The sequence below is a fragment of the Dreissena polymorpha genome, chromosome 5, assembly GCF_020536995.1.
Source record: "Dreissena polymorpha isolate Duluth1 chromosome 5, UMN_Dpol_1.0, whole genome shotgun sequence".
Lineage (NCBI taxonomy): Eukaryota > Metazoa > Mollusca > Bivalvia > Myida > Dreissenidae > Dreissena > Dreissena polymorpha.
In genome coordinates this window covers 101,033,529-101,051,295 of record NC_068359.1, presented here as the reverse complement: position 1 = coordinate 101,051,295, position 17,767 = coordinate 101,033,529, and the positions used below count along the sequence as shown (strand labels likewise).

At 34.4% G+C, this 17,767-nt stretch overlaps 2 protein-coding genes across 2 annotated transcripts; one reads left to right on the top strand and one right to left on the bottom strand.

Annotated features, from left to right (window-relative positions):
• Window positions 1-9,196: 9,196 nt before the first annotated feature.
• Window positions 9,197-11,359, top strand: LOC127832129 (uncharacterized). Its single transcript, XM_052357364.1, has 2 exons — window positions 9,197-9,548; window positions 9,960-11,359. Exons 1-2 carry the CDS (start codon window positions 9,347-9,349, stop codon window positions 11,237-11,239), a joined length of 1,482 nt encoding a protein of 493 aa, XP_052213324.1. The 5' UTR covers window positions 9,197-9,346; the 3' UTR covers window positions 11,240-11,359.
• Window positions 11,360-12,038: 679 nt separating this feature from the next.
• LOC127882063 (uncharacterized) lies at window positions 12,039-14,419 on the bottom strand. Its single transcript, XM_052430473.1, has 2 exons — window positions 14,168-14,419; window positions 12,039-13,744 (listed from the first exon to the last, which is right to left on the bottom strand). Exons 1-2 carry the CDS (start codon window positions 14,266-14,268, stop codon window positions 12,319-12,321), a joined length of 1,527 nt encoding a protein of 508 aa, XP_052286433.1. The 5' UTR covers window positions 14,269-14,419; the 3' UTR covers window positions 12,039-12,318.
• Window positions 14,420-17,767: the final 3,348 nt, after the last annotated feature.

The following is a 17,767-nucleotide window of genomic DNA, read 5'->3' as shown; positions in this document are numbered from 1 at the left end:
TTTTTACAACCGGATTAAAGTAATAAAACAGAATCATGCCTAATGGCAATCGACCATTACATTTGCGTACTTGGGTAAATTACCTTGTAAACCTCTAATAAGCAATGGTTCCTTCCAACAGCGTTTGAAATGATATCGTATTAAGAAGCCAAACGTTTATTGTTGTTACTTTTTATATATTATTTCAGTTGATTGCAAAGCTGTTAAGTTGTATTTTTAAAGTAAAGAACGAAGGGAACAACACAATAAAATTATGTACACTGATGTATTATTTCTACTTCAATTAAATAATTGACAAACAAACATAACACACTTGTCTCTAAATATTTTTCGTATTTAAATTTTCCAACACGAAAAACAATATCTTTAAGTGAACGGAAACTTATAATTATTACGGCATAGAGTAAAAGCAGAGTTGTCTGAACCATCAGTAAAATAAAAAATAAAAAATGACACAGCTTATTTTTCCCTCAAGTGTTAATGATAATATGGATAAACAATTAAAAATACATAAAGTCAATTGTGTTGATTACTCGTTATTGAAATATTGCAATGCCAATTATAAGACATCTGATTAAAAACAAAATGTATGGTGGAATACCTAATCTGGAAATACAAACTAATGATACTATTAATGCAACAACAACAATCACATCTTTTCAAGCGCAATCAGAAAACTGCTACAGCTTTGTATTAACAAACATAAATATGTTTGTGCTTATAGATTTAGATAAACTTCACATCTTTAAGCGTGCTATGAATTGAATATAATTTATATTTAAAAGTTTTGCTACTCTGTTGATAACTAGCAACAGCAAAAAGGAAGATACCATTTTTTATCATCTAATTTTATTTATATTTCATTGTTTATTTGTTTATGATCACAAGGATTGTTTGGATAACAGAGTGTGTCTAGATATACCGGTACCCTTAAAAATATTTTTATGAATTGCAATGAAGCGTAGAAATTAAACAGGCCCTAATACAGACACCATTTTTATCGGAATGCGATTATAGTTTCAATAGCAACTCGTAACGCTTTTTGGATTGAATGTGTAATGAATACTTTTAGCGACAAATTGACTTGGTCAAATACTGCATCTTAAACGGATAAATAAAATTGAAACCATTTATTTTCAATATTATCAACATTATTATTTAGTTATTAATACATTAAGCAGCAAACTCTATTAATCAAAAAGATTTGATATAACATCCGAATTCACTGCAAAAATGAGCTGAGCGATAGGTTTTACGGTTGTTGAAATTGTTCATGATGAGAATGACGATGACGACGATGATGACGATGACGACGACGAGGAGGAGAACAACGACGATAACAATGACGATGATGATGATGATGACACTGATGATCACGACGATGACGACCATAACGATGTTGTTGGTGATAGTGACGATAATGCTGCTGCTGTTGCTGATGACGATGCTGCTGCTGATGATGCGGTGGAGGCGGAGGAGCAGGACGAGGACGAGGGCGACGACGACGACGATGATGATGATGATGATGATGATGACGATGATGATGACGATGATGATGACGATGATGATGATGATGATGATGATGATGATGATGATGATAATGATGATGATGATGATGATGATGATGATGATGATGATGATGATGATGATGATGATGATGATGATGATGATGATGATGATGATGATGATAATGATGATGATGATGATGATGATAATGATGAGATGATAATTATGTTGATGATGATGATGATAACGATGATAACGATGATAACGATGATGTTGATGAAAATAACGATACTGTAAGTAGTAAATTAACTCATTAATTGTTATTATAATACACAAGCACATGCTAATGGATCTGTATCCGCAAGGCGGTCAAATGAAAACTCACTTGGTATAAATATGAAAAATTGAATCAAAATATCATAATGCGGAGTGTTAAAATGTGTTCAAATCTAGCGAAATTGTTGCAGTACTTTTCTACCGAAACCAATGCTTAGCCCAGTTATTTTAAAAATAATTTCAAAATACCACGATACACGTCAATTGGCTAAAAAATACATTTGTAAGTTTTACCTCACTCAAAAACAGTATTTATTGAAGACAGGGCGTCAACAATGTCCGAGTTTCTTCAACGTAGCTTAAGTACCTAAATTACCTTTCCGTTTGATTTATCGCAGGATCCTGGGTCCGCACCCACAGTCTTTTAAAGTGTCTGCATTAAAAAAGATAATAATTGTTGTTCGTAATAATCTTTGACAGCTCATAAAAACATGTAAATCCTCAATTCGTAGAGTTTCAGTATGATTTCATTTATTTAAAAAATAAAGACGGTTAACATATTTTATACACACATATATTAGTAGCTATACGCCATATAACATAGGACAAAATGTATATTATAAATCAAAGCGCTGAAGGCACTGAAGTTGTTCGCTGTTGTCGTCCTTGATTAGCTTGTTCGCATTGCATATGCTTATCATTGTGCACAGGCTAATCTTATTTGACGTGCATTAAGCCTCGTTTTCCATGAAAGCAGCCAATATGTGCATATTTTAATGATAAACACTAGACTGGCCAATGGCGTTTACAAGCTGGTATATACATTCACTGCTAGAGCAGAATCATTTGTCGTCTGCTGCAGACAGGCAGTGGTAATCGTTCCTAGCAGAGTGAGTTGTGGTTCTTGCCGTACTTAAGTCTTCTAAGCACCTACTGATTTGCATTTATTACCCATTCTCTTGAAACGCCGACTAATAAAGTGCGATAAACCGCCTTTAAGCACTTGGCACATTAACAAATAAGAACATTCCACACCTAACCGAGAACCGACGTCTTTAATCGCGAAACTATTACCAGAAATTGAATACCGCCAGAAACAACAATGAGCTCACTTCGATTAAATATAAATACACTATATTCATTGCGTCCTAAGCAATCAAACATATCAACCGAAAATACCAGCGAATACAGTATTATATATCGCCTCAAACATGCGAGAGCGCCACGATGAGTGAAGAGTGTGTATGAGAGTTTGTTTACAGGTCCTACTGGCCTCTTCACGAGATTTGTGTAGCCCGACCTGAATGATGAATGAGTGTGTGTGTATTTGAGATTTATTTACAGGTCGTCCAGCGTCTTCTCGACTACAGATGTATCGACCTGCCCCTGTGACCCTTCAGGGGAAAAATGAATGAAATGGATGTAGTAACAGTTATATGAACACGATATATCCGTACCAATATCCATGTGAGCACATACTAATAATAATAATTTTTTTAATCGCCATTAGCTTGAAAATAAACGTAAATAGATACAACAAAGACCAATTCGGAGACTTTAAAATTTTCAAATTACCTCCCCTGCAATAGAAAATATATATGGAGACTCGCATTCTATGGAATATCAAAATCTCAATATATCTTTCTCCGAAATTTTTTTCTGGTAAAAATCATCTTAAATTTAGCTGTATATTCGTATGTAATTAATTAAACAAGAGTTATAAAAAGGCATCGCAAAAATTATCGCGTTTTACTTGAATAAGTTACCTCCCTTAAGCCTATCGGAATATCAAAAATACGTATATAAACAAAACGCGTTCCTTGCATAAGTGATAATAAAGCGCGTTCCCGTGCCACTCGTCCTCCAAATACTTACTAAATATAGTACAACGTATCTACAATCATGGCGACTAACTCAAACCTCAGTAAATAAGTAATCAGGATAAATATACGTTTAGGTAATTAAGATATAAAACATACATATAAAAATTTACATGTTCCCTGTCTGCCGAACCCGATCCATGGACTATAGCCACAAGAGGTTCCTATGTACCTATGTAGCCGGATTGCGCCCTCAGAGCGCCCAACACCGACACAGATCACGCTACTCTCCGGTCAAACACAATACTACATAGGACTGATGCCTTTGTCACCATATTATCAGAATCATTAACGTGCAAAATGGAAACTTTCAACTGTCCTTTCACTTCATACATAAGCCATTGCCGATCTTCAATGATCGCTTATTTCCGAGAGATGCATTTTATTTTTTTCAAACTTCGAATTTTGATATATGTTTAACTTATTCATTAAGATTACATTATTTTCACTATAAATATTGACTTTGATCCAATTATCATCTGAAAAATACGATTTCGCGATTTCTTCAAAGATCGAGCGAGCCTTTTTACCTGTTTACTTATATATATCTAATTTAAGGATACACAGATGTGAAGTTGTCGTGGCCGAGTGGGTAAGGCGATGAATAAGAAATCTTTTGGGATTTTCCCGCGCAGGTTCGATTCCTGCCGACATCGCATACTTTTTGCGACGCGTTTTATTTCTTTTCTAACGTAATTTGATTTAATATAGCACATAAGCTATGTTTATTGTTAAATATGTTGAAAATTGTATGCACATCCTTCAATTTTAAAATTAAAACAACGTTATGGCTAAATTGATTAATTTACTGTTGAAAATACGAATGATGCATGTTGCATTTTTATTTTTATTTCAAAAAGTAAACGGTAAATCTGTCTATTTTTTGGTATTTTTGCTGTATATAGTGTTTCTATAAAAACTTAGTTTAAAATATAACTTAAATGATACTATTTTGAATTTTATGACACTTTGTTTTTAACCGACCCAATTTTTACTTGGCTGAAATCACTTACATTTCATGGCGCTATTCCATAGATTAAAATTTGTAAAAAATAAATGTCTGTAAAAGAATACTTATTTCATCTTGTTTAAACTTTAAACACCTTTACTGCATCTGTACACACCAACTGCATGCCCATATTTGGAAATTTGAATGAATTATGGAACTTTTATATACCCCAGGGGTGAAAATTAACTAGACAAAAGCCGAGCGTGAGGGTGGTTTTGAAAAAATCGGTTTATTTTTTTTAAGCGTGGAAAGCCTACCTACAAATTTGCATGTAGTTTAGTGAAATGATGCTGATTAGGAAAATAATTAATTAAATTATATTTGGATATGTGCCCATTAGAGGTGCGCAAGCTTAAAAAGGTAGAATTACCGAAATTCCCGTTCTTACACGTTGTAGCATGGATCGGGTATTGAACACGATACACGTGTGTATTAGCACCCTACTGTAGTCCCGGCGGGGTTATCAACTGCACCAATACACCGGTAATCAACCAGGGGAATATCATATGAAAAAAGAACTATCATGCATGTTTGATTTGTTAAAGTGTGTCACAAAATTTCCCTAACTGCCGATGTCGGCTATAATTTCGGTATAAACATGCAAAGAAATTAACATATATATAATGTTAATGCCGATATGTTATTGGACATTTTGTATGTCAAATGTTCATTATTTGTATTAAAATTAAGACGATGCTTATTTGCCAGAAAGCGTTTATTTCAAATTCAAAACAAGCAATAATCATACATAATACCAAAATATAAAACTAACAAAATGACAACACTCTCGCTTAACGCAACGTTCAGAAGCACGCGCACTTAACAAAATTATTGCAACTAATGCAAGCTGTAATTAATATGTGACTACTTGCTATACAACCAGTATCATGCGAAAATTGATCTTATTTAATTGTGGTTCCCTCTTTGAATTTATGTTGCCTGTCGACTTTTAGAATAATGTGTCAGTAAGAAATGTATTGCTTGCTCTACAACCAGCATCATGCGAAAATGGATCTTATTTAATTGTAAATCCCTCTTTGAACTTAAGTTGTCAGTCGACTTTTAGAATAATGTGTCAGTAATAAATGTTTTTCTTCAGTTTCACATGTTTTTTCAAGAAAATTTGGTGAAAGATGCAACTGTGTCTTATTTATTTTTTTCTGTGTCTTCAATGTATCTTATTTATATGTGACTGCGTGCTTATTTTTTTTTCAAGAAATGAAAGATGCAAATGTGTCTTATTTTAATTTTATCCGTGTCTTAAATGTGGCTTATTTATATAAGATAAAATGATATACTGCCAGTGTCATGCAAAAAAGGATCTAATTTCTTAATATCCACATTCACGCTTTGTTCTTTATTAGCACCGTCTTTAATTAGGCTATCTATTTAAAGTACAGATTACTGTGAACTTAATAATTGTGCAACGGTGATGTTGATCCATTATCGTTGTTAATTTAAAATGTAGACAACAAGTTAGCAATTAATGAAATCAGTTATTTTGGAAGTAAATCTATTTTTTTCTGTACAGTAGCCAGGTGGATGTGTATTGAGCGGATAAGATAGGGATCACCACAACAAGTTTCTAATACACAGTATAGACTTCCCCTATTATTGTATTTGTTATTTACCTGATTGGAATAAATAAAGTGTTAAAGATCATTTCATGTGAAAAGCAGGATTTCTGACATAATTTCAATCGTTTTGCTTTTATACAAAATTTCATGGAACAATGAATATATTGGCGCGATGGAACACAATTTATAAATCAAGCTGACAGTATAGTATGCGTTTTTAATTATGTGTAATTTAATTCACATCTCTCCCTTAACTCGTTCAATGACACGTGAACTTATATCAATTATAAAACATCACGTGCATCATTAAATTTTTTTTTTTAATTATGAAAACATATTATATGTTCTACATGGTTTTGTTTATTTTTTTTTCTCAACCAGAGAGGCATTATAAAACATTGTTATATATAAAGCGCTTTACTTTTCTACATTACATAAAGATATATCGATTTTTTTGTTAAGTGTACGTGCTTGACATATTTATAAAAAGGCAGTGTTTATTTTTGTAATAAAATCGAAAATTGACATTTAATTTGATGCAGTCCACATTGTTTAGCGGCCAAGCGCAGTATTCCGCTCTCGGCGGCCGATGGTGTATTGCAATATATACAATGAAAAGCTGGGTTTCTGACATAATTTCAATCGTTTTGTTGACGCGGAAGTGCTTTTTTGGTGGCCAAAAATGATATTGTTCCCTTTATTTAAACCTAAATCAGTATTTTTTTACACTTGAAGGTTTGTACAGCGGGGATTTCGGTACCGGCGCGGGTTTATGTACTTGTTAAGAATTACCGAAATCCCCGCTAAGAGGCAACATATGCTGATTTATGCTTTGATTAAACATTGATAACTAAATTGCAAAAGTGTATAGCATATTGTAAATAAGGTAGTACGATATCATTTGTTTCATCAGATTTGTTTGGAAAATACTTTCTGAAGACTTATTATTACTATGTCATGTTATATTTACATATACTTTTGTGTAACCAATGTTTTAAATGTACATTTCACCTTTTTTACATTCGTTTACACATTTTTCACATTAATAAACTATTTAATAATGGAAAAAATATTCTGATAAGAGTGTTTAAATGATTAACACTAATATGATTGTGTACAAATCAACATTATTGCAAAGCCAAAACCCAAACATAATGACATATAGACCCTTTAAGGCGTAATATGGGGGATTGGCGTAAACATGGGTGATTTCGGCTCTGGGCGTACGAATGTAGCAGTACCGAAATCCCCGCTAATTATTTTCCAAAAGAAGTAACCGAATGGGAGATAATACATGTCACTGGTTGCTAATGAAAAAAAAAACACTATAATAATTTTGTTGACACTTGAAGGTTTGTACAGCAGGATTTCGGTACCGGCGCGCGTTTAAGTTCTAGTGTAGAATTACCGAAATCCCCACTGAGAGGCAACTTAATGCTGTCAAGAGTGCTTAATAATTAAAATTAATATCATTTTTTTGCACCTTAACATTCATGTGAAGTCAAAAACCATTCATACCGATGACCTATTGACCCTTTAAGGCGTAAATATGGGGATTTCGGTACTAGGCGGGCGAATGTAGAATTACCGAAATCCCCTTTTCATCATCGCACATTAGTGTAACATAAATGTTAACACAATATATGTAGGGAAACTCATATGATTCGCGTAATGTGAAAATGATTAATATGCTATAATTCGACCACGAAACTTGACGTGACTTAATACCGGACATTATGGAATGGAGCTACGCTGGCCGTATTTGACATAAGACCCATTTTCGCATATTATCTTATCAATGCTTATATGAATTTGATTGCTATAATCTAATGCGTATTCGACACGGAATTATTGTCAAGGTTTTTCATTTTGTCAATATTTATCATAGCAGGGGACATTGCTGACATCAATATGGATACTGTTTTCATTTTCTGTCGAGAAATGATATGACTTATTATCAAGATTATTTTATAGTACGGTAGCGTTCTCTACACAAGTGAGATTTATTTGTACTGGTAAATTGCTCTTATACTCACCATTCGGACTCGACGATCGGCTCGAATAAAAATGTTAGTCGCTTAAAAGTACAAATTCATCATATTGAGCACGATTATTATTATTATTATTATTATTATTATTATATAGCTTTTAGAAACTTATACCTTTAAAAAAATCCCATTGGAAAAAAATCCCATGGGAAAAAAATCCCATGGGACAAAAAAATCCCATGGGAAAAAGCCCATGGGATTTTGTTATTTTTTTAAAACACGATTTAACGCGTTGAAATCGCGAGAAATGCTCATCATTTGTTAAAAGGTAGTGTTTCTGAAGGTTACATGACTAAATCTCTAAAAATCAGAAAAAACCCATGGGATTTTTTTTTCCCATAAAAAAATGGGATTTTGTTTCTATCAAAGTAAATTGAACGAAAATAAGCACAAATGCTTTAACAATGCTTAAAATCGATAACTAAGCACAAACGAACGTGTTTTATGTTTTTGAAAATCCCATGGGATTTTTCTCCCATAAAAAAGCTGGAGAAAAATCCCATGGGAGAAACCAAAATTCCCATGGGATAATGAAAAATCCCATGGGAAAATACAAAAATCCCATGGGAACCCCAACTTTGCAAATAAAGTTCATACTGAAGAAAACGCATTTAACAAGCAAAAATAACCAATTATTAATCACAAGTTAGACTTTTATCTTATACTTTATCACAAATAAGCAAACCTTCAAGAAAAAGGGTACTTAAGTTTGCGAAATTTCGGTTTCGCAAAGTTTTTCCGGTGGCCGTTACGTAGTATTTTTGCTCAGTCCATTCATAATATGAGGCTATTTAGATGCGCCTGTCGATAAACAAAGGAAAGTCCACGGGCGATAACAACGCAATAGGTTACGCTCTCGCATACACCTCAATGACGTAGTACCGGTCGTAAATGAGCGACTTTAGTGAGTAATGTCCCCTGTTTTCCGATATAGGTGGCGCTCTGGTCGAGTAGGTTCCTCTATGCGGATATGTTCGGATTTTATCATAAAGTTATCGCCATTGTTATTCAGCGAAGCGTTTGACAGCTTGACAATAGAAACATAAAATAATGCCTCAAACCATGTGTTGCGTTCCCTTTTGTTCACGAAAAGGTCGACACAAGTTCCCGAAAGACAAACAACGTCAAGCAGCATGGGTACAAGCTATTCGACGGGTGAAAACAAAGTTCGAAATCTGGACTCCATCCGAATACTCGTACGTGTGTGAAAACCACTTCACCGAAGATGATTACCACACAATAACATATGCAGGTAGGTTGTTTGTTTAATTTATGTTGAAAAACATCACAAATGCAAAAACATATTACGCTTATAATGCTGAATTTGTGTTTTCTCTCCATTAGATAATCGTGGCAAATATATCATTTTAAGTGTATGGACATGGTGAACGTGTACATGTATATACTAAAAGTCTAAATGTATTTGTTTCCAGGCTTATTTTTCATATATTTTCTATCACCAATGACAGTACTGCTACACAATGTTATTTTGTTGATTTATTTAATATGCATTATGTGATATTGACATATTGCTGGTAATAAATTAACACTATATTTTGGTGTAATAAGGCAGACTTTTTTCTGTTTACTCATTCTGTAATCCATTAACAAAATCTGCAGCAAATTCATACATGCATTTGTTTATGGCATACTGTTTTTCCAGGAAATGAAAGACGTAAGCGGGCATTGCGAAAAACAGCTGTCCCTAGTATTTTTTCCTGGACGAACAAGGCGACTGTTGCTAAGAGCCAGGAGAGAAAGGAACGTCGTCTAGAAAGAGAAAACCGGAAACGTAAGCTGTTTGAAGATGTAACAAATATGGAACAGTCTGGTGAAAACACAAGCTTTGAACCAGAGTACATTGCCACAAAAATTGACATTGTTACCTCTGATATCGATGTGGGTGCTAGCGAAGAAGTTGTGACACAGCAGGAATGTGTCGAGCAAATAATCTCGATCACAGATGAAAAGGTGACATTTATGGACTCATTTGTACAAACAGAGTGTGAAACGGAAGATGCGGCAATACAAACAACAACTACACTTGCATTTAGCATCAACAAGTTCGAGGATGATGAAGCTGCTGTTCATTTCTACACTGGACTCGAAAATTACATGAAGTTCTTTTTTGTTTTGAACACACTCGGACCAGCAGCATACCATCTTAATTATGTGTATCATTCTATAACAAGTATAAGTGTTGCTGATCAATTTTTTATTACGTTGATTAAATTAAGGCGACACATGACAAACTTTGAACTGTCGCGATTATTTAATGTTTCGGAAAGTGTTGTGTCAAACATTTTCATTACGTGGGTCTTGTTCATGGAAAAACAGTGGAAAGAAATTAACATTTGGCCATCACAAACTTTAGTCCACTATTTTGCTCCAAGCAGCTTCAAGAGACTGTACCCCAAAACACGGGTTATAATTGATGGTACTGAGTGCCCAATTAAAAAGCCGAAGAATCCAACAGCTCAACAAGCCACTTTTTCGACTTACAAGAACCGAAATACAGTTAAGGTTTTGGTTGGCAGTACCCCTGGCGGTCTTATTTCTTATGTGTCTCCAGCCTATGGGGGTGCTACAAGTGATAGGCAAATAGTTGAACGGAGTTCACTGACCAGGCTTTGTTCCAAAAGTGACAGTATAATGGCTGATAAAGGTTTCAATGTGCAGGACATTTTTGCACCACATGATGTGCATATCAATATACCAACCTTTTTTAAGAAGCAAAATAGAATTTCGAATGAAACTGCTATTAAAGATAGAAAAATTTCAAGTAAACGTGTTCATGTAGAAAGAATTATTGGGCTAGGAAAAACATACAAAATTTTAACTGAACCTTTGACTAGCACAGAGACTAAGTTGTCATCAGAGATAATTTTTGTTTGTTTCATGCTATGTAATTTCAGGAATGGCATAGTGTCTACATATGCTTAAAGAATAGCTACAATCAAAGTTTTGTATGCAGCTAAGAGGATTAAAATGTCAAATTTGTATTGTCAATAAACATTCTGCAAAAAATATGTCAGATGTGCGCTCTGGTTATGAGTGTTAAGAAGTACAGTAATGAGAGTAATTAAGCTAATGGACATGTGATTGGAAGACTGTTTTTTTTATAGTTTTCATTTCTTAAGTTTAGGTTGATGTATTACATGTGATTGCTTAATAAAGTTCTAAAATAGTGTTTTGTTACTTTCCCATCTTTTAAAAAGCCAAAATGTATGTGAACTGTCAAGGCTAAGAACAGTTTTGACCTGAAATGATTAACGGTATGTGAGTCGACGTTCCTTTGTAAAGTACCTCAAACAGCACTTTCCCAATCTAGGGAAAATTACATATTTCCCAAATGAAGGGTACATTGTTTGTTTTTAACCCTTTGCTTGCTGGAAAAATTTTCATCTGCTAAAATGTCGTCTGCTGAATTTATAAAATTTGCATTTTTCGATTTTTTTTCAAAGAATACTATCAGAATAGCAAACAGTTTGGATCCTGATGAGACGCCACGTTCTGTGGCGTCTCATATGGATCCAAACTGTTTGCAAAGGCCTTAAAATTTTGGTTGCCGCGCCGTAAGGATTAATGAACTTAAATTAATTAACTTATTGCGCTCTATGGCTAGAACCTTAAAGTAAATATAATATTAACAACTTGGTACAGTTATTTTTAATTTTAAGGTATATGTAAGCAAAAAATCAAATACGCTAATTTCCTAATTCGAAGAGTTCACGGCGCATTTTTCCCAATTTCAAGGTGTTCACGAGTAGTAATATTAGTCAGTTCATGAGACGGGTTCCACTTTACAAGTATACAATTCTCTCATCATCATAAAATAATAATCCTGACAATATGGTTTTTAGAAGCGAACTGTTGAAAAAACAAATTTTTAAAAACAAATATTTATTTCTAATACAATGCATTGTATAACACATATAATAGTCAAACAAATATTTTAGAACCAAACCAGGAACTACAAGAAACATGGTAACAAAAGTATTTACACATGCAGGGAACTTATTTTAAACATCCTTGTAATACAACTTTTTCAACAATTCAGTCTTAAAATAATTCTCAAAGAAATGTTCAAGTTTTAACAGCATCTGTGAAATGAAGTCCTCATTTTTGTGTACCCTTATGTACTTTATGTCAGTCAATGTATAAACGATCAGGTCACAGTACTTGCGTTCCGAACAAAACAACTGGCCCTGAATCTGATAATAATAAGGATGTTTTGCACTCAATTTGAGTTTACCGTTCACATCCTTAAGATATGGCACTGTCACTGAGGAAATCTCTTTATTTATAGCACTGAATGGGCATTTCACCTCAACTATCAAGTCTTTATTTACAATTCCATCTGGAGATGCCCCTAGAAATGGGTGTGTCCGTGAAACCGTTATGCCACAAGACTTGACTTTAACATTCCTTGCACTCTCATAAATGTGTATCGCAGTTTTTTCATACTTGCATCCATGTCGCATCGCTTCATTTTGCCTCACAACTTGTCCCTGCACTATTGTTGAGGCCAATCCAACTAAACTTGTCTTTTCTGTCGCAGCACAGATTCGGTGGTAGTTTGAGGACTGAATGCGCTTTCCACGCTCCTCATGCCATCGATCATTGGTATTTTGTCCCCTCGTCTGTTCTTCAATACATTCACACTCTTCTGATGTTATTTTGGTAATTTTGTTGAGGTTTAGAAAGTTCTGTTCATGTGACGTACTGAAATAGTCGTGATCATTGCTATAAGCGTACATATTTGCTGGCTCGAAAGTTTGAAAAATTGGAGTTTTTGATATTGTAGCAAAATTCATACATGTGTTGTAGAAATGGTCTTTGTAATTGGCAGCATTTCTAAACTGACTAGGCCTGGGGTCAAAGTCTGCAATATTACAAATCTCAGCTCCACCTATCTTGAGGTCTCGAGCCTTTACCGGGGATCCTGTGTGTTTCTTCGATTTGTGGAAAGACTGAAGCTGTTGGGTACAAGATGATTCCACCTTAACTTCTCCGGATTGAACAAATTTCACACACGCATACAGAACAGTCCTTATATGTTTACAATGTCCGAACGGACCTTCACCAGCACCACATTCACACTGTGCCTCATGCACAAAGCCATGTTTGGTGAATGTAATGTCAACGACATAATCAATTTTCTTTTTCATTTCTGCCCTACATGAACTTTTTACATAGCACAACTTTTCTGAAGAAAACATCCTAAGGTACAACAAGAACTTGTCACCATACAAAGAAGTCACCACTTGGTCGAACTCAACTCCAAACCGTTCCATATATGCATTCGCCTTCTCACGGTCAAACGGGGCCATCTTCATGTGGGTGTTGACATCTTTGTAGCAACTGGTGGCTGGAATTTGCATTCGAAACTCTGGCATAAGCTCCTCGCAGTTGTTAAAGTTCTGATTGCGATCATATGCTTCAAGTCTGAAAGATCAAATATGAACATACAACAATTTTTCACTTTCAGTAAACATTAAAAAAAACTTGTATAAACAAAAACTTATGCGTCAGAACAAAGAGTAATACATACTCAGCATAGACCCCTACACATTCATAGAGTCCCCTAAATTTAATAAAGAACATGGGTGGGTGCTGTTGTAAAAAGTTTTGTCTTCTAAAAAACAACAGAAGTATACATGTACATTTCCCCACCCAACCTTTTAACAGAATTTACATTAACTTGTAAATAAGATAATTAACAATAAACCTTTCAAACAGTGATGTAAATAATAAAAGAATGAATCCTGTATGTATGTTTTTAAAGCCTTTAAACTGATTTGGTTTTTAGAAAAGACCGCGCAGGAATTTTCACGACATGAATCAAATTAAAAAATGGTTTCACATTACCTCTCGATTAATTCCTTTTTTCGTCCAGATAACTTTGCATTTCTCTTTCTTAATTCTGTGCGAAGTTGTCCTAAAGATAAACTGCTAAATTGTGAAGCCATAGTTTAAGACTTATCGTATAAACTATCATAAAATTATTGTAAAAGATTGTGTCTAACTCGGTTAATCGCTTGTCAAAATATGCGGAAGTAAACAATTGGAAAGAACAATAGACCTATTCGACAACAGCGCCACCTTTACGGGCACCTGCTAGACAGGGGAAGATAATCCACTAAAGTTCCCCATTGAGGCTATTAATAGATTTGGGAAAAAGTCAACGCTTATTTATATTCTCAATTTACATAAGTTCAACAATAACTTCAGCGATACGATAGACAAAAACAAAAAAATGTTTCATAATCGCTAAACCCGAATATAACAAACAATTTATAATAATAATACGAATGATCTGTTTCGTAACCTCGTTCATGCTACTACAGCGGGTTTTTCTGGAAAACGTTCTTTGGTTCTCAACAGATAGCGGCGATCTTTTGTATTAATGGGTGCTAGCAACGCAATAGTAGAAGGTTTAGATTGTTTATATTAACAGTTCTCAATACATAGACAGTAGGATATGAGTTCATCAATTACTACAGGCATACTATAGGCAACCTCGAAAACGCTTTTTAATCGCTAAAACCGAAAACAACAAAATATATTATATTAAATATATTTAATACAATAAATATCTTTTAAAAATGTAGTCGGCGTATACGCTGACTTTGAAATAAAGTTTGCAATTTACTTTTCTAAATAAATAAATACAATTAAACAAAAGTTAAAATATTGTGTTGTGTTTTTCACTTGTAAGTTGCATATTCATCGCATGAAATGTGTGTAAGCATTGTCAAACCACACATTAGTGTGAGTAGATAAAAATATACTACGGGAGAGCACTTCATATGTGTCCTCATATGCCTTGTTATGAGTATGTTTCTTCACTATCGAAATATATCGTATGTTGATATTTGATTTAAACGCAGTTTTCTTTCGACACATTCAAATCACACGTCAATAGCTCCGTCATGCGAAAATGGGTCATATGCGTTTCGGCAATCGTTTGTTAAACCCAACATGTGCTTTTGCGCAGTCAGGCCATAAGCGATGCTGTTCGCTATAAAATCACTCAATATGTTATATGTTTCTCCTTACCAGAAGGAGAGATAGCTGAGGGGGATATTTATATGATGGGCGCATATGGAATAAGACCCATTTTCGCATGACGAGGGTCATTACAAATCTCATTGCGAATTGAAAATGCCACATTTAAGAACAATGCGTTTTGATACAAAATTGAATTCAAAATAGCAAACTTGTTAATAATGGCAGCCTATCCACACATTAAGGAATGATTTCCAGACGTGCTGACCAAGTACGGCAAACATTGTGGTATGATAATTAAACGATTTTCTCTTATCGTGACACTATACTATTTCGCTAATGAGTGTTTTCTCATCTTGGAGGCGAAAGTGAAATTCTGCGAGATGGATTGTAACGCGTAATTGTAACAGCGCAACAATTTGTGTCGTTTGAGCATACAGAGAGTAGTCCGGAATTCCTTACACTGAACAGTGCTACATGCTTTGAATTGAGCACAAACGCAGTGATGTAGCAAAAATTCAGCGGTTGTATCTCGAATCAGCTTATGAGAATTTCGAAAATATTCATGCGTGTCTGTTGGCGTTATGTAAAAGTCACTAAGATGAAAACTGAGTAAAACAGCTACGCCTAAAAGCGCATAAGTGCTCTATACCTATGTTTATGTCAGCGCTGTTGACACCGTGTGAACTGCTCGGGTAACAAGTTAAGCATAAACAGCAATGTTTATATACTTTTATTCCTCCATATACAAGATACAAAGATTATTGTTTATTTTGAATTTGTATATGGTGTCAAAAATCAAAAGTTGTGTACACGGAACTTTCATTATTAATTTATATTCTTGGTGTGATAGTTATTTGATATTAGAAAAACTATTCCTTTAATATGATGGTGACTGCAAATTTTCTTTATATTAAGTTCTCATTACCATATTCATCATACTTTCTATGCTTTCAGAACGTCCAAAAAGCATGTTGTTTTTATTTTGTCTAAGTTATTTCCACGAAATAATAAGGATGATAAAAAGTGCACACAAAACTCGACCAGTGCGCTATGACACACACTTTATAAAGTTGAATGGCGTGTGTTCATTTCAAACTTGCGATTGATTTTGAAAAATGAATTGCGTGTTAAATTATGCAATAGCGCACATCTTCAGTGCCTTCAGCGCTTTGATTAACAGTGTCGAGGATTGGCTTACTAGAACGTAATGCATACGGGATTTGCGAAGTTTGTTCCGAGCTTGGCATAAAACTGAGGGCTTGTTGTTATTAGAGTACGTATACGTATCTAAAGCGGCTATCTGATAATTGACATGTGTTCTTGACGATGATCGCTCCGCCCACTCAGTCACGTTGCTTAGCGGTTAGAAAACCTAGACAAGCTTACACCAAAGTGGCATCTTTCCTATAGATTGCCTATAGATTACGCGATATTCGGAATGATTTTTTGGACTTTTGTCACTCCGTGATACACTGGTAAAAAGAGTTGTGACCTTAATTTATTATGCAAATGCAAACAATATAAGTTTATAAAGAACAATAGCTATGTATGAAGGGTATTTCGGTACTTAAAACACGTTTTCAAACTCTTGCGCGCTTACCGAAATCTAAATTACTGTTACTACGTGTATTGGTGGTATTAGTAATAAATGAACACCTGGTCACTGGTATTTACTTATTTCATTTACGAAAATACTAACGAAACATTTTTCCCCACATGTATTTGACACGAATGACGCTTTATATCTGGGATGGAAGTTTTTCACAAGTTCTGATGCCGATCGGGTACCGAAATCCCCCATGTTGTTAGGTATAAAAGTGATATAAATAATGTTAACTTAAAGATTGCTTATGGGCATTTATTTATCACGGAAATTGAAATTGCAGAACAACAAAGCAGTGACATTTGTTTTTACGTTTTTATCAAAATAGTAATATAAAATAGTTTTCATTTGTTTCTGACTTAAAAAGCGATTTATAACGTAGCGTTCGTCAAGTTAGGCAAATACTAATATTCCATATTAGTTTACATATAGATCTACACGTGATATAATCCATACTTAATATTGCTTATATGACATTTTCAGTTTCTGAAATAAATTAAATTTTCTATATGGGGGATTGCGGTAATTCTACACATTGAAGCTTCCACTCGCACTTGTCAAGACCACATTTCCGCGCTGGAATCGGTATAAATTAAATTCCTCTAACCTATCTATCTGGATAATTTGTGCGAGTTACATTAACCTTGCTTACCCCGTTTCACTATATTTCGTTTCCTATATTTTCGAACAAAATAAACGAACCTCGTTGAATAAATAAGAACTAGGCATTCGGCATGTCTAGAAAATGGCGGACAGGTCGTTAGCAACCGGCGCGCCGCCCGATTTATCGATCGCTGATTGGTCGATCGATTTTTAGATAAGAATCTGATTGACAGTTGGCCAGATGTCAATTT